This window comes from Seriola aureovittata, chromosome 6 (assembly GCF_021018895.1).
Source record: "Seriola aureovittata isolate HTS-2021-v1 ecotype China chromosome 6, ASM2101889v1, whole genome shotgun sequence".
NCBI classification, from domain to species: Eukaryota; Metazoa; Chordata; class Actinopteri; order Carangiformes; family Carangidae; genus Seriola; species Seriola aureovittata.
This window is the reverse complement of record NC_079369.1, coordinates 857,922-884,347: the sequence shown is the minus strand read 5'-3', so window position 1 is coordinate 884,347 and position 26,426 is coordinate 857,922. Positions and strand designations below refer to the sequence as shown.

General features: G+C 38.0%; 1 protein-coding gene across 1 annotated transcript; it reads left to right on the top strand.

The window, feature by feature from the left end:
- The first annotated feature begins 185 nt into the window (after positions 1 to 185).
- Positions 186 to 25,110, top strand: prkaa2 (protein kinase, AMP-activated, alpha 2 catalytic subunit). The gene is made up of 10 exons (XM_056379165.1): positions 186 to 1,505; positions 14,312 to 14,453; positions 15,714 to 15,807; positions 16,569 to 16,713; positions 17,602 to 17,689; positions 18,470 to 18,694; positions 19,455 to 19,617; positions 20,407 to 20,745; positions 21,016 to 21,142; positions 21,901 to 25,110. The coding sequence occupies exons 1-10, from the start codon at positions 1,406 to 1,408 to the stop codon at positions 22,149 to 22,151; spliced, it is 1,674 nt and encodes a 557-aa protein (XP_056235140.1). The 5' UTR covers positions 186 to 1,405; the 3' UTR covers positions 22,152 to 25,110.
- The last annotated feature ends 1,316 nt before the right edge of the window (positions 25,111 to 26,426 follow it).

The following is a 26,426-nucleotide window of genomic DNA, read 5'->3' as shown; positions in this document are numbered from 1 at the left end:
TAAAACTCCTTTAGGAAACTATGACCTGGACAAATGAGAATATGCACAGGCCCTAAACAGGACTGGTGATCATTATTGTATTTTGCCAGTATGATAAAAACTTTATTTACTTGTGACTTTACTCTCTGCTGGTTCTCATACAAAGATTATGTAGTTTATAATTCATCATGTTTATTGGGATTATTTATTCTCTAGGGAAATGTCTTTCTGAGATTTGCTGAAGAAGACAAACATGTTCATCTATTTCATCTAAATGTTGTATTTCACAAATAGAAAGTTACCAGTGGAGATTCTACTGTGATTGTTCCGGTCAGTGAAACCAACAAAACATGTCGTGGCCTGTAAGTTACAGGATCTCTGCGTGTTTTCCAACTTTGATAAGAAGCAGTTCATGCGCCAGCTCCTCTACTGTTCTCCAAAGACTCCAGCTTTAAATGCACAAGAGTCCCGCTTGTTGTTAACACAGTAAACTCACATCGCCATCTAGTGCTTAAACATGAACAACTCACCTCCGTCCAGTGGAGGAGGATCCGGCTGCAGCCTGATCTTTTTTGCAACTCATCGTCTATTGATTTCACTTTCTTCTCCTTGTTTTCCTTTTAATCATCCTGTTCTATTCCAGACATTTAATGGAAGATGATCAACTTTTTATTCATTCATTTTTACATCTCGGACTGACAGGGTTTAGATAGGGATCAATATATAAGACAGGCCTTCAGGAGGGACGTATACACAATATCTGGATGCATCTATTTGAGGGAATAACAACAAAGACTTGACCTGACAGTCCAGCCTGATGAAACTCAGCAGAAACTGTTCATGTCATTCCACATTTTCTCTTCGATTCAGTCTTATAACCTGCAGAGACATTTATTATTTATGAGCAAATGCTCAATGCATTAGATGTGTTGCTCACAGCATGATAGGCGCCTTCATTTATTGATCTGCTGCAGGTGGCAACTGGCCACTGGAGGTGAGTCAGTACATTATTTTACTTCATACAGCAGCTGATGTGAATTATCACTCAGGCACAGACAGTGGCTCCTTTAATGTGTGTAATCAAGCCACCAGGCAGATCTGTGGTCGGTGCAGGTTATTGACCGGGGTGCTCAACATGACATCGGGTCGGTGGTCGCGGGTCTTTGGGATGCATAATCATAATGTTTTTGCCACCCAGGCTAATCACAAAAACAAATACCCCCCAGTCCAGCAGTTACACCTTCCCTCCACAGTCTTCACCGTGAACCTGTCAGTGTGCGTGTAACGTGCTCGGGCCGTCGGTGACTCCTCTCTCCTTTCCTGAGGAGAAGTGAGGTGCCCCGCCCCTCCGTGCGCCCCACCAGCAGCAGGCAGAGCGCACGCACCGCACCGCACCGAGCGAGCTCAGCCGTCGGTAACGGAGAAGATGGCAGAGCGGCAACAACAGAAACACGAAGGCAGGGTGAAGATCGGCCACTACATCCTCGGCGACACGCTCGGAGTGGGCACCTTCGGCAAAGTGAAGAGTTAAGTGATGTTTTTGTGTCACGCTCGGCTCCGTGTGACCGTCTGTGCGCTTCAGTCGGAGTGACATGAAGTAGTCGCCGTGCCGCCCCCCTCTCCGCGGACAGCGCTGAACTTGCCGGGGGTCAGTGAGCAGTTTGCGTAGCTGCTCTCTCTAACGGCTGCGACAGAAGGGATTTTAAAGCGTAACTGCCTTCTGAGAATCCGGGGCCGCTTGAAAGTCAAATTCTTTCACCGAAGCCCTTATCTGTAGCAACGGTTATCAGCAAACGGCAGGTGTCCGTAACTGGAGGACAATAGCTGGAAGGACACGCGCAGTCCAGCCCCACGTTATTACCGTTTAACGTTAAACCGTGACGGGTTCACGTGGCGGTGGGTTTCCTTGCCCTGTCTTACGGTAAAGGGCATCAGTGAAGCTCACGGCTTGGCCGAACCCAGCCATGTGAGCTCGGTGTTGTCCACTGACAAACTGTTGGTAAACGGTGCAGCTAGTCCGACATGTTCCCGCGCCGCTAGCCAGGGCAGCTCCGTTAAACCCGTTTTATACAGGCGTTAAGTTTTAGTAGGGAGGGGTTTTATTTCAGGGTTTTCTTGGCTGGTTTTCGGACACTCGGCTTGACCTTGTGAGCTTTCACTCCTCACTCACCTCGCCTGTTTCTTGTGTGCGCAGTTTGAGGAATGTATTGTCGTAGCAGGAGGGCGGTGGTGGGGGTTTAACCCACCTGAAATAATGGCCACGTTTGAAAACGGGGGTAAATTCTGTACGTGGAAAACCATTTCATGCTTACTAGCTGTGGAGTGTTTGAATACCAAATTGGATGAAATTTTGGATGGAATTAATAAAACAACAAAAAAAATGTCACAGTATGGTAAGGCATAAAAGTCCCAAAAAGTCATAATAAAGTTAGGCATAAAAGGTCATAAAAATTTTTTAGTGTAGTAAGGCATAAAAACTCCCAAAAAGTCATAAAATGGTACGATATAAAAAATAGTCATTGTGGTGAAGCATAACAAGTCCCTAAAAGTTATATTATAGTAAGGCATAAAAAGTCATAGTATATTAATTAATAAAAAGTAATAAAAACGTCATATTATAGTAAGGGATAAAAAGTCAGAAAAATGTTATAGCACAGTAAGTAAGTCATAAAAGGTCTTAGTATAGTGAGGAATAAAAAGTCATAGTATAGTGAGGCATGAAATTCACAAAAAGTCAGAAAATAGTCAGATATAAAAAGTAATTATGGTAAGGCATAAAAAGTAATATTATAGTAAGTGATTAAAAGTCATAGTATAGTAAGGCATAAAAAATTACAGAAACAACATGTCAGTATAGTGAGGCACAAAAAGTCATAGTATAGTAAGGCATAAAAATTAATAAAAATGTAATAGTATAGTAAGGCATAAAATGTCAAAAAAGACACTTTCTTGCAGAAATCCATACCTTCAGCTGTAACAGCCAAAATGATCAGCAAATCAAAAAAGAAAAGTAAAGAAAATGTCCAAAAAAGGACAGAGGGACCCCTGAGGGTTAATAAATCCCATGAACCGCTATTTAAATTACCACTATTATGTTTTTTTCTGTGCTAAATTTAACATTACTGGGGAGGAGAGCAACGCGACTAGAAGTGACAGCGAGAGAGGGCTAGTAGCTTCTCCTCTCCTCTGTCTCAGCGGAGACCGTCACAACTTCATTCACTCTTTTAACAAAACAAAACAAAAAGCTACGAAGGAAGCAGTAAATGGACTTACATATTTAAGACCTAACTAAATGTAATTTAAGACCTAACATGCGGCTAATGTAAAGCTAGCAGAGCTTGGAGAGTTGGTTATCTGGTTGCTAGGCGCACGCAGGCACGCACACAGGTCAGGAGCTGCTGTTGCCATGGCAATGTGAAAATCTGCCCAGAATTTGGCTTCTACATGGCTTCAAACAACTGCAAATTATGAGAAAACCGTTACTTCTTTTCAAAAACCGAAAACACAGTGACAGACACTGAAGCCAGAAGTTTCTTACAGTCTCTATTTTATTCAGATATTCCTTAAAATGAGTGAGTAAGCTCAGTGCGAAGACAGAGTGAGATTCTTTTGAAAAAAAAAGACGATTACATTAGGTGTCAATGAGAGTGAGACAGGTATTGCTGCCGGACTCGGCACCCCCGTTTAAATTTTGTGCAGACCCTGCCTGTCAAAGTTACATTTGATGAATCCCAACAACTATGTCTACATTTTCAGAAAGAATTATTTGTCTCCTTTTTACGGTTTGGCCGCGAGCTCGAGTTAAAAATAAAAATAAAGGTTATTTTTTACTGCTTCACGCACTCTAGCCAACTGACGCTTTCACTCTAACTTTGAAGAAAAAGTGATTTGCACTCCTCCTTTGAGTGCTATGGTGTGGCACAAAAAGTTATGAAAACGACATAGTATAGTAAGGCATAAAAATGACAGTATAATAAGGCATAAAAACGACATATTATAGTAAGGCACAAAAAGTCATAAAAACGACATAGTATAGGAAGGCATAAAAATTCATAGTATAGTGAGGCACAAAAAGTCATAAAAAAGACATGGCATAGGAGGGCATAAAAACGACATAGTATAGTAAGGCATAAAAATGACAGTATAATAAGGCATAAAAACGACATATTATAGTAAGGCACAAAAAGTCATAAAAACGACATAGTATAGGAAGGCATAAAAAGTCATAGTATAGTAAGGCATAAAAACGACATATTATAGGAAGGCATGAAAAGTTATAGAAACAACATACTACAGCAAGGCATGAAAAGTGTTAAAATCGTCATAGTATAGTGAGGCACAAAAAGTCATAAAAACGACATAGTATAGGAAGGCATAAAAGATCATAGTATAGTAAGGCATAAAAACGACATAGTATAGTAAGGCACAAAAAGATCATAAAAAAGTCATAGCATAGTAAGGCATAAAAACAAATTAGCATAGGAAGGCATAAAAATTCATAGTACAGTAAGGTAAAAAAAATGACATATTTTATTAAGGCATAAAAAGTCAAAAAACATCATAGTATAGTAAGGCATAAAAACGACATAGTAAGGCACAAAAAGGTCATGAAATCGACATATTATAGTAAACCTTAAAAAGTCATAAAAACGTCATAGTATAGTAAGGCATAAAAAGTCATAAAAACCTCATAGTACAGTTAGGCATAAAAACGACATAGTAGAGTAAGGCATAAAAAGTCTAAAAAACGACATAGTATAGTAAGGCATGAAAAGTCATAGTACAGTAAGGCAAAAAAATGACATATTTTATTAAGGCATAAAAAGTCAAAAAACATCATAGTATAGTAAGGCATAAAAACGACATAGTATAGTAAGGCACAAAAAGGTCATAAAATCGACATATTATAGTAAACCTTAAAAAGTCATAAAAACGTCATAGTATAGTAAGGCATAAAAAGTCATAAAAACCTCATAGTACAGTAAGGCATAAAAACGACATAGTAGAGTAAGGCATAAAAAGTCTAAAAAACGACATATCATAGGAGGGCATAAAAATTCATAGTATAGTCAGGCGTAAAAAGACATAGTACAGTAAGGCAAAAAAATGACATATTTTATTAAGGCATAAAAAGTCAAAAAACATCATAGTATAGTAAGGCATTAAAACGACATAGTAGAGTAAGGCATAAAAAGTCATAAAAACGTCATAGTATAGTAAGGCATGAAAAGTTATAGTACAGTAAGGCAAAAAAATGACATATTTTATTAAGGCATAAAAAGTCAAAAAACATCATAGTATAGTAAGGCATAAAAACGACATAGTAGAGTAAGGCATAAAAAGTCTAAAAAACGACATAGTATAGTAAGGCACAAAAAGGTCATAAAATCGACATAGTAAACCTTATAAAGTCATAAAAACGTCATAGTATAGTAAGGCATAAAAAGTCATAAAAACGTCATAGTATAGTAAGGCATGAAAAGTCATAGTACAGTAAGGCCAAAAAATGACACATTTTATTAAGGCATAAAAAGTCAAAAAACATCATTGTATAGTAAGGCATAAGAACGACATAGTATAGTAAGGCACAAAAAGGTCATAAAATCGACATATTATAGTAACCTTAAAAAGTCATAAAAACGTCATAGTATAGTAAGGCATAAAAACGACATAGTAGAGTAAGGCATAAAAAGTCTAAAAAACGACAAAGTATAGTAGGGCACAAAAAGGTCATAAAAACGACATAGTATAGTAAGGCATAAAAAGTCATAGTATAGTAAGGCATAAAAAGTCTAAAAAAAGTCATAGCATAGTAAGCCATGAAAACGAATTAGCATAGGAAGGCATAAAAATTCATAGTATAGTAAGGCATAAAAACGACATTGTATAGTAAGGCATAAAAAGACATAGTACAGTAAGGCAAAAAAATGACATATTTTATTAAGGCATAAAAAGTCAAAAAACATCATAGTATAGTAAGGCATAAAAACGACATAGTATAGTAAGGCACAAAAAGGTCATAAAATCGACATATTATAGTAAACCTTAAAAACGTCATAAAAACGTCATAGTATAGTAAGGCATAAAAAGTCATAAAAACCTCATAGTACAGTAAGGCATAAAAACGACATAGTAGAGTAAGGCATAAAAAGTCTAAAAAACGACATATCATAGGAGGGCATAAAAATTCATAGTATAGTCAGGCGTAAAAAGACATAGTACAGTAAGGCAAAAAAATGACATATTTTATTAAGGCATAAAAAGTCAAAAAACATCATAGTATAGTAAGGCATGAAAAGTTATAGTACAGTAAGGCAAAAAAATGACATATTTTATTAAGGCATAAAAAGTCAAAAAACATCATAGTAGAGTAAGGCATAAAAAGTCTAAAAAACGACATAGTATAGTAAGGCACAAAAAGGTCATAAAAACGACATAGCATAGGAGGGCATAAAAATTCATAGTACAGTAAGGCAAAAAATTGACATATTTTATTAAGGCATAAAAAGTCAAAAAACATCATTGTATAGTAAGGCATAAAAACGTCATAGTATAGTAAGGCATAAAAAGTCATAAAAACGTCATAGTATAGTAAGGCATAAAAAGTCATAAAAACCTCATAGTACAGTAAGGCATAAAAACGACAGTAGAGTAAGGCATAAAAAGTCTAAAAAACGACATAGTATAGTAAGGCACAAAAAGGTCATAAAATCGACATAGTAAACCTTATAAAGTCATAAAAACGTCATAGTATAGTAAGGCATAAAAAGTCATAAAAACGTCATAGTATAGTAAGGCATGAAAAGTCATAGTACAGTAAGGCCAAAAAATGACACATTTTATTAAGGCATAAAAAGTCAAAAAACATCATTGTATAGTAAGGCATAAGAACGACATAGTATAGTAAGGCACAAAAAGGTCATAAAATCGACATATTATAGTAAACCTTAAAAAGTCATAAAAACGTCATAGTATAGTAAGGCATAAAAACGTCATAGTAGAGTAAGGCATAAAAAGTCTAAAAAACGACAAAGTATAGTAGGGCACAAAAAGGTCATAAAAACGACATAGTATAGTAAGGCATAAAAAGTCATAGTATAGTAAGGCATAAAAAGTCTAAAAAAAGTCATAGCATAGTAAGCCATGAAAACGAATTAGCATAGGAAGGCATAAAAATTCATAGTATAGTAAGGCATAAAAACGACATTGTATAGTAAGGCATAAAAAGACATAGTACAGTAAGGCAAAAAAATGACATATTTTATTAAGGCATAAAAAGTCAAAAAACATCATAGTATAGTAAGGCATAAAAACGACATAGTATAGTAAGGCACAAAAAGGTCATAAAATCGACATATTATAGTAAACCTTAAAAACATCATAAAAACGTCATAGTATAGTAAGGCATAAAAAGTCATAATATAGTAATGTATAAAAACGACATTGTATGGTCAGGCAAAAAAATGACATATTTTATTAAGGCATAAAAAGTCAAAAAACGTCATAGTATAGTAAGGCATAAAAAGTCATAGTATAGTAAGGCATAAAAACGGCATTGTATAGTCAGGCATAAAAAGACATAGTACAGTAAGGCAAAAAAATGACATATTTTATTAAGGCATAAAAAGTCAAAAAACATCATAGTATAGTAAGGCACAAAAAGGTCATAAAAATGACATATTATAGTAAACCTTAAAAAGTCATAAAAACGTCATAGTATAGTAAGGCATAAAAAGTCATAAAAACGTCATAGTATAGTAAGGCATAAAAAGTCATAAAAACATCATAGTATAGTAAGGCACAAAAAGGTCATAAAAATGACATATTATAGTAAACCTTAAAAGTCATAAAAACGTCATAGTATAGTAAGGCATAAAAAGTCATAAAAACGACATTGTATAGTAAGGCATGAAAAGTCATAGTACAGTAAGGCAAAAAAATGACATTTTATTAAGGCATAAAAAGTCAAAAAACATCATAGTATAGTAAGGCATAAAAACGACATAGTATAGTAAGGCATAAAAATGACAGTATAATAAGGCATAAAAACGACATATTATAGTAAGGCACAAAAAGTCATAAAAACGACATAGTATAGGAAGGCATAAAAAGTCATAGTATAGTAAGGCATAAAAACGACATAGTATAGTAAGGCATAAAAAGTTATGAAAACGTCAGTACAGTAAGGCATAAAAAGTCATAGTATAGCAAGGCATAAAAACGACATATTATAGGAAGGCATGAAAAGTTATAGAAACAACATACTACAGCAAGGCATGAAAAGTGTTAAAATCGTCATAGTATAGTGAGGCACAAAAACTCATAAAAACGACATAGTATAGGAAGGCATAAAAGATCATAGTATAGTAAGGCATAAAAACAACATAGTATAGTAAGGCACAAAAAGGTCATAAAATCGACATATTATAGTAAACCTTAAAAAGTCACAAAAACGTCATAGTATAGTAAGGCATAAAAAGTCATAAAAATGTCATAGTATAGTAAGGCATGAAAAGTCATAGTACAGTAAGGCAAAAAAATGACATATTTTATTAAGGCATAAAAAGTCAAAAAACATCATAGTATAGTAAGGCATAAAAACGACATAGTATAGTAAGGCACAAAAAGGTCATAAAATCGACATATTATAGTAAACCTTAAAAAGTCATAAAAACGTCATAGTATAGTAAGGCATAAAAACGACATAGTAGAGTAAGGCATAAAAAGTCTAAAAAACGACAAAGTATAGTAGGGCACAAAAAGGTCATAAAAACGACATAGTATAGTAAACCTCAAAAAGTCATAAAAACGACATAGTATAGTAAGGCATAAAAACTACATAGCATAGGAAGCTATAAAAAGACAGTACAGTAAGGCATAAAAACGACATATTTTATTAAGGCATAAAAAGTCAAAAAACATCATAGTATAGTAAGGCATAAAAAGTCATAGTGTAGTAAGGCATAAAAAGTGTTAAAATCTTCATAGTATAGTGAAGCAAAAAAAGTCATAAAAACGACATAGTATAGGAAGGCATAAAAATTCATAGTATAGTGAGGCACAAAAAGTCATAAAAAAGACATGGCATAGGAGGGCATAAAAACGACATAGTATAGTAAGGCATAAAAATGACAGTATAATAAGGCATAAAAACGACATATTATAGTAAGGCACAAAAAGTCATAAAAACGACATAGTATAGGAAGGCATAAAAAGTCATAGTATAGTAAGGCATAAAAACGACATAGTATAGTAAGGCATAAAAAGTTATGAAAACGTCAGTATAGCAAGGCATAAAAATGACATATTATAGGAAGGCATGAAAAGTTATAGAAACAACATACTACAGCAAGGCATGAAAAGTGTTAAAATCGTCATAGTATAGTGAGGCACAAAAAGTCATAAAAACGACATAGTATAGTAAGGCATGAAAAGTCATAGTACAGTAAGGCAAAAAAATGACATATTTTATTAAGGCATAAAAAGTCAAAAAACATCATAGTATAGTAAGGCATAAAAACGACATAGTAAGGCACAAAAAGGTCATGAAATCGACATATTATAGTAAACCTTAAAAAGTCATAAAAACGTCATAGTATAGTAAGGCATATAAAGTCATAAAAACCTCATAGTACAGTTAGGCATAAAAACGACATAGTAGAGTAAGGCATAAAAAGTCTAAAAAACGACATAGTATAGTAAGGCATAAAAATTCATAGTATAGTAAGGCATAAAAACAACATAGTATAGTAAGGCACAAAAAGGTCATAAAATCGACATATTATAGTAAACCTTAAAAAGTCACAAAAACGTCATAGTATAGTAAGGCATAAAAAGTCATAAAAATGTCATAGTATAGTAAGGCATGAAAAGTCATAGTACAGTAAGGCAAAAAAATGACATTTTATTAAGGCATAAAAAGTCAAAAAACATCATAGTATAGTAAGGCATAAAAACGACATAGTATAGTAAGGCACAAAAAGGTCATAAAATCGACATATTATAGTAAACCTTAAAAAGTCATAAAAACGTCATAGTATAGTAAGGCATAAAAAGTCATAAAAACCTCATAGTACAGTAAGGCATAAAAACGACATAGTAGAGTAAGGCATAAAAAGTCTAAAAAACGACATATCATAGGAGGGCATAAAAATTCATAGTATAGTAAGGTATAAAAACAACATTGTATAGTCAGGCATAAAAAGACATAGTACAGTAAGGCAAAAAAATGACATATTTTATTAAGGCATAAAAAGTCAAAAAACATCATAGTATAGTAAGGCATAAAAACGACATAGTATAGTAAGCCACAAAAAGTCATAAAAACGACATATTATAGTAAACCTTAAAAAGTCATAAAAACGTCATAGTATAGTAAGGCATAAAAAGTCATAAAAACGTCATAGTAGAGTAAGGCATAAAAAGTCTAAAAAACGACATAGTATAGTAAGGCACAAAAAGGTCATAAAATCGACATATTATAGCATAAAAAGTCATAGTATAGCAAGGCATAAAAACGACAGTATAGTAAGGCATAAAAACGACATAGCATAGGAAGGCATAAAAATTCAAAGTATAGTAAGGCATAAAAAAACATAGTACAGTAAGGCAAAAAAATTTCATATTTTATTAAGGCATAAAAAGTCAAAAAACATCATAGTATAGTAAGGCACAAAAACAACATAGTATAGTAAGGCACAAAAAGTCATAAAAACGACATAGTAACACCTAAAAACGACATAGCATAGGAAGGCATAAAAATTCACAGTATTGTAGGGCATAAAAAGTCTTAAAAAAAGTCATAGCATAATAAGGCATAAAAAGTCATAGTATAGTAAGGCATAAAAAGTCTAAAAAAAGTCATAGCATAGTAAGGCATAAAAACTACATAGCATAGGAACGCATAAAAATTCATAGTATAGTAAGGCACAAAAAGTGATAAAAAGGACATAGTATAGTAAGGCATAAAAACGACATAGTATAGTAAGGCACAAAAAGTCATAAAAACGACAGTATAGTAAGGCACAAAAAGTTATGAAAACGTCAGTATAGTAAGGCATAAAAAGTCATAGTATAGCAAGGCATAAAAAGTGTTAAAATCTTCAAAGTATAGTGAGGCAAAAAAAGTCATAAAAACATCATAGTATAGGAAGGCATAAAAATTCATAGTATAGTAAGGCATAAAAAGTCTAAAACAATTCATAGCTTAGTAAGGCATAAAAACGACATAGCATAGGAAGGCATAAAAATTCATAGTATAGTCAGGCATAAAAAGACATAGTACAGTAAGGCAAAAAAAATGACATTTTATTAAGGCATAAAAAGTCAAAAAACATCATAGTACAGTAAGGCATAAAAACGACATACTATGGTGCGGCACAAAAAGTCATAAAAATGATATAGTATAGTAAAGCATAAAAAGTTATAAAATCGACACAGTATAGTAAACCTTAAAAAGTCATAAAAACATCATAGTATAGTAATGCCTAAAAACGACATAGCATAGGAATGCATAAAAATTCATAGTCTTGTAAGGCATAAAAATGACATTGTATAGTGAGGCATAAAAAGTCACAGTATAGTAAAGCATAAAAATATCAAAGTATAGTAAATGATAAAAGTCATAGTGTAGTAAGGCATAAAAAGTCATGGTATAATAAGGCATAAAAAGTCATAGTTTAGTAAGGCATAAAAAGTCACAGTATATTAATGCATAAACATGTCAAAGTATATTAATGATAAAGGCATAAAGTAAGGCAAAAAATGACACATTTTATTAAGGCATAAAAAGTCAAAAAACATCATAGTATAGTAAGGCATAAAAACGACATAGTATAGTAAGGCATAAAAAGGTCATAAAATCGACATATTATAGTAAACCTTAAAAAGTCATAAAAACGTCATAGTATAGTGAGGCATAAAAAGTCATAGTATACTAAGGCATAAAAAGTCATAAAAACATCATAGTATAGTAAGTCATAAAAAGTGTTAAAATCGTCATAGTATAGTAAGGAATAAAAACGACATAGTAACGCCTAAAAACGACATAGCATAGGAAGGCAGAAAATTCGTAGTATTGTAGGGCATAAAAATGACATAGCTTAGGAAGGCATAAAAAGTCATAGTATAGTAAGGCATAAAAAGTCTAAAAAAAGTCATAGCATAGTAAGGCATAAAAACTACATAGCATAAGAAGGCATAAAAATTCATAGTATAGTAAGGCATAAAAAGACATAGTACAGTAAGGCATAAAAACTACATATTTTATTGAGGCATAAAAAGTCAAAAAACATCATAGTATAGAAAGGCATAAAAACGACATACTATAAAGTGAGGCACAAAAACTCATGAAAATGACATAGTATTGTAAGGCAAAACATCTTAATAACTCATAGTATAGTAAGGCATAAAAACGACATAGTATAGTAAGGCATAAAAATTCATAGTATAGTCAGACATAAAAAGACATAGTACAGTAAGGCAAAAAAATGACATAGTAGAGTAAGGCATAAAAAGTCTAAAAAACGTCATAGTATAGTAAGGCACAAAAAGGTCATAAAAACGACATAGCATAGGAGGGCATAAAAAGACATAGTACAGTAAGGCAAAAAAATGACATATTTTATTAAGGCATAAAAAGTCAAAAAACATCATAGTATAGTAAGGCACAAAAAGTTATAAAATCGACACAGTATAGTAAACCTTAAAAAGTCATAAAAACGTCATAGTATAGTAATGCCTAAAAACGACATAGCATAGGAATGCATAAAAATTCATAGTATTGTAAGGCATAAAAACGACATTGTATAGTGAGGCATAAAAAGTCACAGTATAGTAAAGCATAAAAATATCAAAGTATAGTAAATGATAAAAGTCATAGTATAGTAAGGCATAAAAAGTCATAGTTTAGTAAGGCATAAAAAGTCACAGTATATTAATGCATAAACATGTCAAAGTATATTAATGATAAAAAGTCATAGTATAGTAAGGCATAAAAACATCTTAATAACTCATAGTATAGTAAGGCATAAAAACGACATAGTATAGTAAGGCATAAAAATTCATAGTATAGTCAGACATAAAAAGACATAGTACAGTAAGGCAAAAAAATGACATAGTAGAGTAAGGCATAAAAAGTCTAAAAAACGACATAGTATAGTAAGGCACAAAAAGGTCATAAAAACGACATAGCATAGGAGGGCATAAAAATTCATAGTATAGTAAGGCATAAAAACGACATTGTATAGTCAGGCATAAAAAGACATAGTACAGTAAGGCAAAAAAATGACATATTTTATTAAGGCATAAAAAGTCAAAAAACATCATAGTATAGTAAGGCATAAAAACGTCATAGTATAGTAAGGCATAAAAACGACATAGTATAGTAAGGCACAAAAAGGTCATAAAATCGACATATTATAGTAAACCTTAAAAACGTCATAAAAACGTCATAGTATAGTAAGGCATAAAAAGTCATAGTATAGTAAGGTATAAAAACAACATTGTATAGTCAGGCATAAAAAGACATAGTACAGTAAGGCAAAAAAATGACATATTTTATTAAGGCATAAAAAGTCAAAAAACATCATAGTATAGTAAGGCATAAAAACGTCATAGTACAGTAAGGCATAAAAAGTCATAAAAACGTCATAGTATAGTAAGGCATGAAAAGTCGTAGTACAGTAAGGCAAAAAAATGACATATTTTATTAAGGCATAAAAAGTCAAAAAACATCATTGTATAGTAAGGCACAAAAAGTCATAAAAACGACATATTATAGTAAACCTTAAAAAGTCATAAAAACATCATAGTATAGTAAGTCATAAAAAGTCAAAAAACATCATAGTATAGTAAGGCACAAAAAGTCATAAAAACGACATAGTATAGGAAGGCATAAAAATTCATAGTATTGTAAGGCATAAAAACGACATAGTATAGTAAAGCATAAAAATATCAAAGTATAGTAAATGATAAAAGTCATAGTATAGTAAGGCATAAAAAGTCATGGTATAGTAAGGCATAAAAAGTCACAGTATAGTAATGCATAAAAATGTCAAAGTATATTAATGATAAAAAGTCATGGTATAGTAAGGCATAAAAACATCTTTGGAATGCGAGAGGAAGCCAGAGTTGTACAGTGTAAAAACACAAGTAATTCACTGATATGTTGAAGCCTACAATGCAACACGTTTTCCAATCAAATCTTAACCCTCCAGTACGTCTCCCTGATTATATATGTTGTGCCTAACGCCTTGTGTATCAGCTTGGGTGTGTTTCATTTTTATCATCTGTGTTTTGTATCTGCTTCATATGTGTGTTCTTTATCTTTCAGTTGGAGAGCATCAGTTGACAGGCCATAAAGTGGCTGTAAAGATCCTAAACAGACAGAAGATCCGTAGCCTCGATGTCGTGGGGAAGATCAAGCGAGAGATCCAGAATCTCAAACTGTTCAGACACCCACACATCATCAAGCTGTAAGTGGCGAGAGATGACACGTCTTTCTATCAGCTTTAGGATTCTCAGTACTGACAGACTGCACAGAGAGATAACTGAGATCTGTTGAATTAGTGGCTGTTGTAATGTGGGGCCTTCTGCTGTGTTGTGGCATGCTTTTCTTCTTCCCGTTTGTTTACTCTACTGAGCATGCCCATTGGGCTCCCAGGAGGTAGAACACACAAACCTACCCATTGACACACACACACACACACACACACACACACACAAAAACACACTCACACACACACACAGGCTTGGAACTAGATAAAGAAGTATGTTGAGTACAAATCTCCAGTTAAGATGATAGAAGTTGCTTTAATTCCTGCATGGTGAAATCCTTGTCCTCATTCCAGTGTCTTGGCTTTTGTTGTGCTTTTTCTTTGACCTGGTCTTCCTTCTTTTTCTTTTCCTTCTGTCTCCTTGTCTCTCTGTGTCTCTCTGTGTCTCTCAACACCCTCTGTGTTATTTTTAGGCCAGGGTCAGCGTTAGTCCACCGTCACACTGTAAGCTATGGCAGATATGTGAGCTCTCAGGTCATGAGGGAGGGTGGAACAGTGTGACAGACTTATATGTTCATGAAAACAGACACAAATACATACATCTGAGGCGCACACACACACACACACACACACACACACACACACACACACACACACACAGTCTGCTTGTACTGCATCACAGAGCTTCAGGCACAGATACAGAGCTGAGAAACACAGTCTCTGTTTGATGCATTGGCCCTGTTTGTAAAACCAGCTTGAAATGAATATGACCAAATGTCATAAACGTTCCTCTCGAGCGTCGTTACAGTTTTGTTTTCCCAGAAACTCTCTGTGTGTTTGTAAGACAGAAGAGAAAAAAGAAAAGAAATAGTGAATTGGTTTGTGTTTATTTCTCCCTCGGTGCCGGCTGTGTGCTGCTGCATCCCGCTTGACAGGAATGAATGAGATTGTGATGAAGTGCAGATTCTCCCATGAGCAACCACTCATGAGATTGGGCCTGTATTTTAATATACCTGACCTTTTATGAAAATAATGCCTACACTCAGCTGCCATACATCACAGCACAGCCTTTCCTCTCTGTGTATTTATGCTGTGTATGTTTTGAAGTAAATAAAATTGGTGTAGAGACTTACAGTTGAGATCAATGCCTGTTATTGATATTTGTATAGTCATGGTTAAATTTCAGGACGTGAAAGAATGTGAATTAATGTCAACACAAATGTATTCCTTGTGTTTCAGGTACCAGGTGATCAGTACACCCACTGATTTCTTCATGGTTATGGAGTATGTGTCTGGAGGTGAGCTGTTCGACTACATCTGCAAACATGGACGGGTAAGACGTCTCAGTGTTACCACGGCTCGGATTGGTGAAACAGTGATAGAGTTGTGATGCACTGGCTTCTGGAGTGTGTATTAATACCTTTTAATGAACACCCATTAAGGGATTGTTTTAATTGAATCGGCAATGAGCAGGTAAGATTCTGTTGTTAGTGTTTGCTCTAACAGTTATATACAGGTTGTTATGAACATATAAACATTTTTTACTCTAAGTTCATTTATTCTCTCCAGGCATCAAAATACTGTCAGTGTTTAAACTGTCCCCATCACTTTCACATATTTCTGATTTCTGATTAAACTACTGATATAAACCTCCAAGTGATATGAGTTAAAGTTTATGAGTCACAGAAATTAGTTTGACGATAGTGTCATTGCTTCAGCATCCTGAGAGCTGTAGAGGAGTATTTTTACTGACCTTTAAATGGTCATTTCCAGTTTCCAGTTCATTTCCTAAGTTCCATTTACACACACACAGACATGATGTGTACGGATGAGCTCCTTTATTATTATTATCATTGTTAGAATAATCCTACTTGATCTTAACCAGGGCCCTGAGCCACAGAAACCTCATGACCAACCCGACCATGATCAGTTTAAAAGGGCAGCACATCATTTCATTATCCACTTTTCTTCACACTCGTGCCATCGGCTTAGTTCTGCATGTTTGTCTTTAACGCTCGGTGTCACACTTTCACATCAGAGAAATACTCAGTAAAGCTGCAGCGCAGTCGTGTCTGTTCGTGTTGCATGTTTCAGGTGGAGGACACAGAAGCTCGCCGTCTCTTCCAGCAGATTATCTCAGCCGTGGACTACTGCCACAGGCACATGGTGGTCCACAGAGACCTCAAACCAGAGAACGTCCTGCTGGACGCCAGCAAGAACGCCAAGATCGCCGACTTTGGTAGGATTCCTAACGAAAACAGTTACAGCCAGAGGGAGGGACAGAAGGATTTGGCTTGGTTGTGGGGGATTGTGAGAGAATTTAATAAAAGACAGAGAGCAGAACAGAACATGTTGAAGAGGGAGGAGCAAACAGAAAGAGGTTGAGTTTGTGGAAGAGCTGATCGGAGCCAAGTGACAGTTTGTCGGAGAGTTTTAAGAAACAGCATCATCACACACTTATTTCTACACTTTATTATAATTATTCATGCACCTGCTAACCTCATTCATCTCTGTCTTTCTTACTCATTGTGACATAGTTGTTGTAGCTGACTGGTGAAGAGACTGTTGCAATCAGGAAAGAGAGAAATATTTTCTAAAACACATGAAGGTCCCTGTGGCCAGCAGGGTGCGTGGGGTGGAGAAAGGTCCCATAGCAACGGCCCGGTCTCATATCAAGTCTGGCAGGAAGCCCTGAGGCCCGGTGTCATCTGATAGGGAAGGAATCGTTGGGGTGCGGCAGGGCTGTGCTGCAGGGGAAGTGTTTTGGCTGAGAGCAGCAGACACTGGTGAGCAGAGAGAGGGAGTGTTATGGGAACAGGGATGAAAGATAAAGAGAAGGTCAGCACATCACAGAGCGTCTGGTGTTTACCGTTTGGCCGGAGCCCTGGCAGGCGGGGAGAAGCTCATCCAATTAAATGAGCTTTGTGTTGAGAGCTTAGCGTCTTGGCGGCTGAAGGAGGATGAAGATATCAGCGGCGTCCGCAGTGTGTAACTCTTACCCTCCCTGTGGGGGCCTGTTGCTGAGGTCAAACCATGTGGATCAATAACAACAACATGATTACAGAGGATCGTTTGTGTAGCGTGTGTGTGTGTGCTAACGAGTGCGTATCTTGTGATTGGCCGACAGGTCTGTCAAACATGATGTCAGATGGGGAGTTTTTACGGACGAGCTGTGGCTCCCCCAACTATGCTGCTCCAGAGGTCATCTCAGGAAGGTGTGTGATCACATGGGTCATCACACTCAGGGCTGCAGCTGTCCATTATTCTCATTATCACATAATATGAGGATTATGTTTTTGATGTAAAACCCATCGCAGCTTCGTCCATGAGGCGACGTGAAATGTTTCGTTTGACCAACTGTCCAAAACATTCAGTTTATAACCACTGATGACAACAACAAGCAGGAAATCCTCATTTTAGAGCAAGTAATTAAAGTGTTTGGCTTTTTCTTTTTTTGTTTTTACTATTTTTATAAAACAATTAATCAGTTATCAGGAAAAAAAGGTTAAAATGACGGAAATGATTATTTTTCTTTTGATCACATAATTGTTTCAGCACTAATCACATTTACTTATTTAATCACCATCATTTATTTGGCTTTAGGAACAAAATAGTTTTTGGTCTCGAACAGAAAAACAACCTGACAGAACAAAAGCAGCTTTCAGTGTTGATGTCCAGAAAACCTCTTCAATCCATTTCCTCCCTCATAAAACATTTGTAAAGCCAGTTTATAAGTATTTTAAACTGTGTGTGTTTTACAACCATGTTTCCTAGTTTGACGTCTTCTTCACTGTCACATTACCGCCACCTGTAGATCAGCAGAACGCTGTGCACTACAGTTATTTGTCTTGCAAGACATTTATATATAATCATAAAGTTAATAGATTTAATAGACACATCTGTTTTCAGGTACATCACAGTGTATTTCAAACAATTCATTAAATGTTTATGTATAAATGCTAAAGAAGCATTGTTACCTGTCGTCTCTCTGTCAGGCTCTATGCAGGTCCAGAGGTGGACATCTGGAGCTGTGGCGTGATCCTGTACGCCCTGCTCTGCGGCACGCTGCCCTTTGACGACGAGCACGTCCCCACGCTGTTTAAGAAGATCAGAGGAGGCGTCTTCTACATCCCCGAGTACCTGACCCGCTCCGTGGCCTCGCTGCTCATGCTCATGCTCCAGGTCGATCCTCTGAAGAGAGCCACCATCAAAGACATCAGGTGCTCACCCCACTCCGTCCAGCCAAGTGGCCTTAAAGTGGCTCATTTCCTGTGGGCTTGTAGGAGGGACTTATATTAGTCAATGTATTACCTGCAGTAGATTCAGGTCGGCGCCGAAGCTGAGTGACGAGCAGGAAACTGAAGAAAATACCCACCAAAAAGAAAATCAATTTAAGTTTTATTTTGATTATTTTCACTGATTTATCTCAATGTCAAACAGCCCTTAATGACTCAGCTGGTCTGCAGTGTAATACAGTGCGTGAATGCATGTGCACTTATGTGTAAGAATATGGAAACTCAATGGCTGAGAAAATGTAGTTCCACAGGAAACGGCTGTTTGACGAGAGATGAAGCAGTGAACATGTTCAAAATAAAACTTACACTTACACTTGATATAGTTTTTTTTAGGGTTAGAACATATATATTTTTACTGCTGTGTCCGTCCACAGCGTTTCACTCTCCTGACATCACATGAACCTTTTCAAAATAAATCAAACTGAGGTGACTGACTTGAGGACGTGAAGCGTGTTCAGTGGTGTCTCTTGGTCTCGGTGTTGGCTCTGGAACTGGAACAGTCCCGCCTCCCGAGTGTTGCTACACAAACAGACTTCTGTGCTTGACAACAGTTTGACTCCATGCAAGTTTAAATGTCACATACTGTGACATTTTCCAATGAATGAAAGGTTCAGGTTCAAAGCGAAGCCTGATGACTTCACAGCAGTTGTATTTTGCGTTGACCTCTGACCCTGTCCTCCGTCAGGGAACATGAGTGGTTCAAGCAGGACCTGCCGGGATACCTGTTCCCTGAAGACCCTTCGTACGATGCCACAGTCCTGGATGAGGAGGCCGTCAGAGAAGTGTGTGAGAAGTTTGAATGTATGGAGTCAGAGGTGATGTCCAGCCTTTACAGCGGAGATCCACAGGTACAGTACTCTGCACTGTAAACGCAGTGTGTAGGTTTTCAAATATATTCCTGGACATCATCACAGTCGAATAGTGTTGAAAGATCAGTTCAGGATTTTTCAGGTCCGTCTTGAAACAATGATCATGTGACAATATGGAGTTGAGAGTCTTAGTGCCTGAAGCCGTTCAGCGGGGATGTGAATCCACTGTAAGAAATGGGGGAGAAAATGCTTTAAAAACACTTTAAAGTTCATCTGAGGCTCGTGTGAAACTTCAGCAGTCCCTCCGAGCTAAATCCAGTCGCTGTTTTTCAAAGTTAGAATCTATTTAAGACACATTTTGGTTTCCCTGGACAGTAGTTCCCTGTGGAGCCACAGTGGAAGGATACTGTCTCTGCAGCTGTGAGCAGGTTTTGTATCTGGAAACAGTTTATTAGCATGTGTTACAAACACAGTAGAAAAATATCTGTCTACATGTTGGGGGATATGTTTGACATGAGGGTTCATCAGTATTAAGACAGACACTAGAAATCCTGAGCTTCTCCTTTAAAACATTATTTTATCAGTTTTTTGATGAGGCAGACTTTTGTAGTGCTGACCTTCATCAGTCTGTGTTGTGGCTGTCATTAGTCATGCTGCCATGGCCGCCCTGCTCTTGTGTGTATTCAAACAAACCTCCGCCGTCATCAAGCTTCTCTGTCAATGTCAAGACTGGAAAATACAAAATAAGCAGTAATGTGTGGGTCAGACCTCCGTTAGACTGTCCGGTCTGTCCTCACGAGACTCTCCATCCTCCTTCTGTCCACCCAGGATCAGCTGGCCGTGGCCTATCACCTCATCATAGACAACCGGCGCATCATGACCCAGGCCAGCGAGTTCTACCTGGCCTCCAGTCCTCCCCAGGGCTCCTTCATAGAAGAAGGCATGCCGCTGCCCCCCGGAGTCAAACCCCACCCGGAGAGGATGCCTCCGCTCCTGGCTGACAGCCCCAAGTCTCGTTGTCCTCTGGATGCTCTTAACACCACCCGGCCCAAACCTCTGGCAGTGAAGAAGGCCAAGTGGCACCTCGGCATCCGGAGTCAGAGCAGACCCTACGATATCATGGCTGAAGTGTACAGGGCAATGAAACAACTCAACTTTGACTGGAAGGTAAGACACACACACACACACACACACACACACAGACACACACACACACACACACACACACACACACACACACACACACACACACACACACACACACAGACACACACACACACAACACACACACACACAGACACACACACACACACACACACACACACACACACACACACACACACACACACACACACACACACACACACACACACACACACACACGTCTCCATATGAAACAGCAACAACAGAACAACCCTCTGCTGTCGGGCGTTGCAGGTGGTGAACCCGTATCACCTGCGAGTGCGGAGGAAGAATCCGGTGACGGGCAACCTGGTGAAGATGAGCCTGCAGCTGTACCAGGTGGACAGCAGGTCCTACCTCCTCGACTTCAAGAGCATCGACGGTGAGTGATTCTGCTGCACGACATCATCTGAATATAGACTCCAGACGTGCGTGAGGATGAGTTTTCCTGGAAGGATGAATCACACATAGGCCGCCTCCAGCTAGGCTAATTTAGCCCCCTCCCACAGTCAAAAGACTTGCAGGTCAGGTTAGTTGGCGACTCTAAATTACCCGTAGGTGTGCATGTGGTGGCGACATGTCCAGGGTGAAGCAGCTGGGATTGGCTCCAGCCCCCCTGTGACCTGGTGTGATGAGTGTGCAGTTACCTCCCACTGGTGGAAAACTCACGCCTTAGCCTGAACCTCTCAGTCTTGTAAGCCGTAGCCATCTGGAGCACGGTGCCAGAGTCTATGGGAGATGAAACTAGTGCATTGATGTAGATGTTTTCCAGCCTCTGGTTGAGGCGTCTTGCAGCTGCTGGGAAACGTCAAGAGATTAGCATTAGCTCAAAACACAGTCTCACAGAGATACAGATACATATGACTGAATATAACATTAAAGTGAAGTTTAAAATGTTTATATTTCTATAAACTTTACAGTAACTTCAACATTGTTTTTGCAATAAATCATAAATCATGTTTTTGAATAAGGGTGAATGTGTTCAGTCAGAACATGAAACTCTTTCACAATTTAAAACAAAAAGTCAGAAAATCAATCAAAAGTCATTCTGTGATTCTAGCACCATGAAGAAGTGACTGTACGAACTTTATGAAACATAACTAACGTTGAACGCTGTTGTTTTTCCTCCACCACCCCCAGATGACATCATCGAGGCGGTGGGCTTTAAATCTGGGTCGTCAACTCCTCAGCGGTCGGGCTCCACAGCCGGTCTCCACAGACCCAGACTGAGCATCGACTCTGCGAGCCCGGCCTTCGACCTGCCCCAGCTCAGCTCCTCCCTCCCGGGATCGCTGTCCGGCAGCAACCCTCTGCTCACCCCACGCCAGGGATCGCACACCATGGACTTCTTTGAAATGTGCGCCAGTCTGATCACCACGCTCGCGCGCTGACGCCTGACGCCTCCTGTAGGGAGGGTGTCTGTGTTTGGAGCGACTTCCTCTTTCTGTCTCCTCTCCATGTCCGGTCCGGTCGTGTTGGACGGGCGGGGTGGAGAGCGACGGCTGCGTCGTGCTCCCCTCAGACGGAGGAGGGAGAAAGAGGAGGCCTTTGGCAGAATGGCAGATTAATAGCTTTTGTTTTCTTGGTGTGACACAGTCCCGGGGTCAGAGCCGATCCTGGGACTGGAATCTGTGAACTAGTGGATGCCAGCAGAGTCAGAGGTGAGAGGTCACAGTTTGCAGCCGTCTCTCCTCCCACAAATACCTTCAATTATTATCAACTGCTGAAATATCATCACCCACCACAGCTCTTAATGGCAGGACGTCTTGCTGATTTGCCCCAGACACTGATCGGAGGTCAGTTTTGCTTCTTGTTTATTTGATGACGAGGCACGGGTTGTTAAACTTGACGTTAAATCTGTGTCTGCGGGAACGAAACCACATGTAAAGTTTAATTTCAGGTTTTCTATGATATAGTTTGTAAAGAAGCAGCTTTTGTTATCCATGTTTATTATAGGGATACCAAATATTAGACTTTATACATCAAAAAGGAGACTTATTATTATTATTCAGATATCAGATCCATATTTATTTTTAGAGATTGTTTTTTAGACTGTAGTTTTATTATTTAAGCTGATCAACATGAAGTTTTATCCCGACTTTGAGTAGATTGTAGATGATTAATGAGCCCAGAGAGACAGCAGGATAGTCGAGTGGTAAAACTCTCTGTGGTGTTTGGTGTTTGAGGCTGACACACACCATCTCACACGACCTGACATATCACTACTGTTTATTTCATATGCATTCAGTAACCGTCACAAATATGCAACACACACAGGCTCCTGTACACCTGAGTCCTTGACGAGTGACGAGTGGAGCGAGTGTTAACGCGCTGCTCAGCCATGCAGCTCCAGAATGTAATTAAAAAAGCAGGACGGCCTGTGACATGAGGAGGACAGACATGGCACCCAGTCATTCACATACGCAGTAAACTGAAGACAGGAGCTGCTTGTAACCAAGACGACAGCCGTCTTTCATCTCTCTCCTTTCAGCTCCGAGCCTTTGAAATGTGAACAAACGTCTAGTGTAATAAAAAGATCCTCACATATTTTAATTTTAAAGAGCAAAAAGCAAGTAAATATGGGTGATAAATCACCTCAATAATCAGCTTTCACAATAGCCACTAATTGAATCAGCAGTAATGAACAAACTGAGACTAGTCAAGTGATGATGAGGAGGAGAAGATGAAGACGACAGATCCCTGTGAGATGGTGTGTTTCTGCTGAGACACGATGAGCCACAGAAACATTTCTCCAGTTGCCTTAAAGAATGCCACACAGTGATTCTGTGCATATGTACCTGTAAACAGAGAGTGTGTGTGTGTGTGTGTGTGTGCGTGCGCGTGTGTGTGTGTGTGTGTGTGTGTGTGTGTGTAGCTGTTGTCTGTTCAGTCTGCACTTTAAAACTCACAGTTTGCAGATTTACTGTTTATTGCGTCACACACTTTTTGTGGATGCACACACTTTACTGTCACTTGTGGTTGTGCACGTTGATGAACGCCACGCCGTTACTGCTTTTCTAAGTGTTCCTCGTTGTCCCGTCCCTCACACCACGGCGGCGTTGTGTGTGTTGTGTGTCGTAGCTGGATATTTTCATCCAGACTTTCTGAGTGAATGTGAAGCTGCTGCCACAGATGAGTCTTCCTCCGTCCGTGTGTGTCGATGGCGAGCTCTGGCCTTTCTGCGCTTCTCAGTCGGACACACAGGACGGAGGACGTCATCTACTTTAGACTGGCGTCTATGAATCAACAAATACTGTAAGAAAGACATTAAGAAATAAACACTAATATGAATAAATACAGTAAAATACTGTATGTGAAGAACTCGTTTAACCTCAGCTCACTGTGATGGGGGCGTGTGATTGGCTGGAGGGTGAGGATGCAGAAACTTGAGAAAATACAGAACAAATGTTTGTTGTATTCATTCATGGTTATTTATTTCATGTCTTTTATTTATTATTACATCCAGGCCACGTTAATATGAGCCACACAACAGTCTCTACTCCGACTATTCATGCAGCACGCTGACTGAGGCCTGTGTTGGACCTACAATCAGCAGATGTTTTTGCCTTATGAGACACGGTGTGAAAGTCTTTTGTGGAAGCCACGATGTTAGTGACCGTGCTGAAACCCTTTATGACACGTCTCTGTTTCTGTATCCTGTGATGTCAGAGGGAGAAACTCTGCTCCCTGCTGCAAGACACATGCAACTGCACAAACACACACGCCTTCACAAACACTAGCCCATGTTCCTCTGTCAGTCTGTGTTCCAGTCTGTTGCTGTGTCTTAATAACTTGTACAGTGAGCTGCTTTCTTCACATCACCATTCATTCCTGACGCTGCTGCTCGTGACAACAACACTAAATACTGATCAATGAAGTGCACTATCCTGGAGAGGTCATGGGGGGGGGGCGAAGACCTCCTCTGGTTGAACCATTACTTTACTGTCAGATGTCGTACTGTACCATTACAACTGTATGCAACAACCGGTGGCATGTTAGTCAAGTAAACTCGACTCTAGTGTTCGGAGCTGGAAACACACGCCACAGGCCTGATCGAACACACACACTCTGTGTTGTACCAAAGTGAGTGTTTTACTCTGTTTATCTGTGGTGGGGGGTTCTTATGATCAGTGTAACCTTAAATACCCCTGAGTGAGAGTGTGTATGTGTGTGTGTGTGTGTGTGTGTGTGTGTGTGTGTGCGTGCGTGCGTGTGTGTCTGTCTCTCCCTGTCTCTCTGTCTGATCGGGGTTTGGATTTCTCTTGTTATGCACTGCATGATGTTGCTGTTATGATTTGCACTTTAATGAGTATTTATTGAAAAACAATAAACAAACATATAAAAAGGAAATAGTTTTTGTCCTGAGGTCTTTTCAATCTGGACATTTTACACACACACACACACACACACACACACACACACACACCACACACACACACACACATCACAGAGGATTATTTTTGTGTTGTCCTGTAGATGTCAGCAATATTTCACATGACCACGAACATGACCTCAGGTGATCGTCACTACTTTACTTCCTCATCTCTCTGTAATACTTATTATTCATTAGCTCCAGGGAAAGAAAAAAATAAGAGGCACATAAAAGTGACACCAGCCAGACATCAGCTGCATAAAAAGGAAATAAAAGTTACAGACGATGTTTCCCTCCAGAAGGTGCAACTAGAAGAAAGACGTTCCAGCTGGTACCTGCAGATTCTTTAGTCGTATATTTGAGGTTACAGACAGTTATTATATTTACTTACTATGTTTAAAGGTCAGCCTTTAAATACACGAGTAGTTGCACAAGCATTTCCATATTCCATGATATGTGTTCATAAAATAATGAGAGTAAATAGAGTAAATTACAAAGTAGAAAAATGTACAAAAAAAACCAAAACAAAACAATAATATCAAACACTTAGAGTTAAATTTTGAAGGTGGATATAAAAACAGGAGACACAGCAGGGCATGACGAAAACAGATCACATCACTTGTGGGGTTTAATTATTGCTGATGATCAAACCTAAAACTAATATTTCAGCCACGAGCGGCAATTCAAGAGAAGAAGAAGAAGCACCCACCATCATGGTGGCCTCCGTCTGTCTGACCCTTAATTATATGAAGTACATATTGGTGGTGTTTGTGGCGCCCCCTACGGGTCAAGCCCAGCATGCTTTGGTAGACCTGTTGTCTATCACGGCCTGAAGGTGTCCACCAAGGTTTATGATGATTGGACTAAGGGTTGATGAGTTATGGCCGATATTGATTAAGCCCCGCCTTTTGCCAAGATATTTTTGTTGATGGTGGCGGCCATGTTTTTCTACCGATGTCGCTCATCTATAAAAGAAATCTGTATTTTTAATTTTTATACCAAATTTCATAAAGTTATAATTCATTTTACTGTTTTTTAAATTATGCAAATTAGCAAAAAAACTTTCTGATGGACTTTTAAAGAGTGTTTTTTTTGTCGAGCACATTGAGATGGACTTATGGTCAAATTTCAAGCCCATCAGCCGAACAGTGTGAGGGGCGTGGCCTTGCCAAAACTTTATTTTAAGTCCTTAATTACAGCGCCACCAGGGAACCAGGTGCGAATGATTTCCAGTCACTGGGCCGAGTTTTATTTTTCTATCTCAAGTGAATTTGAGCAAAACTGACAGAAAAAT

Excerpts from the sequence above, each read along its gene's own strand:
- prkaa2 (XM_056379165.1), top strand. The coding sequence starts at position 1,406 with ATGGCAGAGCGGCAACAACAGAAACACGAAGGCAGGGTGAAGATCGGC. Across the intron at positions 1,506-14,311 it reads CACCTTCGGCAAAGTGAAGA|TTGGAGAGCATCAGTTGACA; the intron begins GTTAAGTGATGT and ends TTTATCTTTCAG. Across the intron at positions 19,618-20,406 it reads TTTACAGCGGAGATCCACAG|GATCAGCTGGCCGTGGCCTA; the intron begins GTACAGTACTCT and ends CTGTCCACCCAG.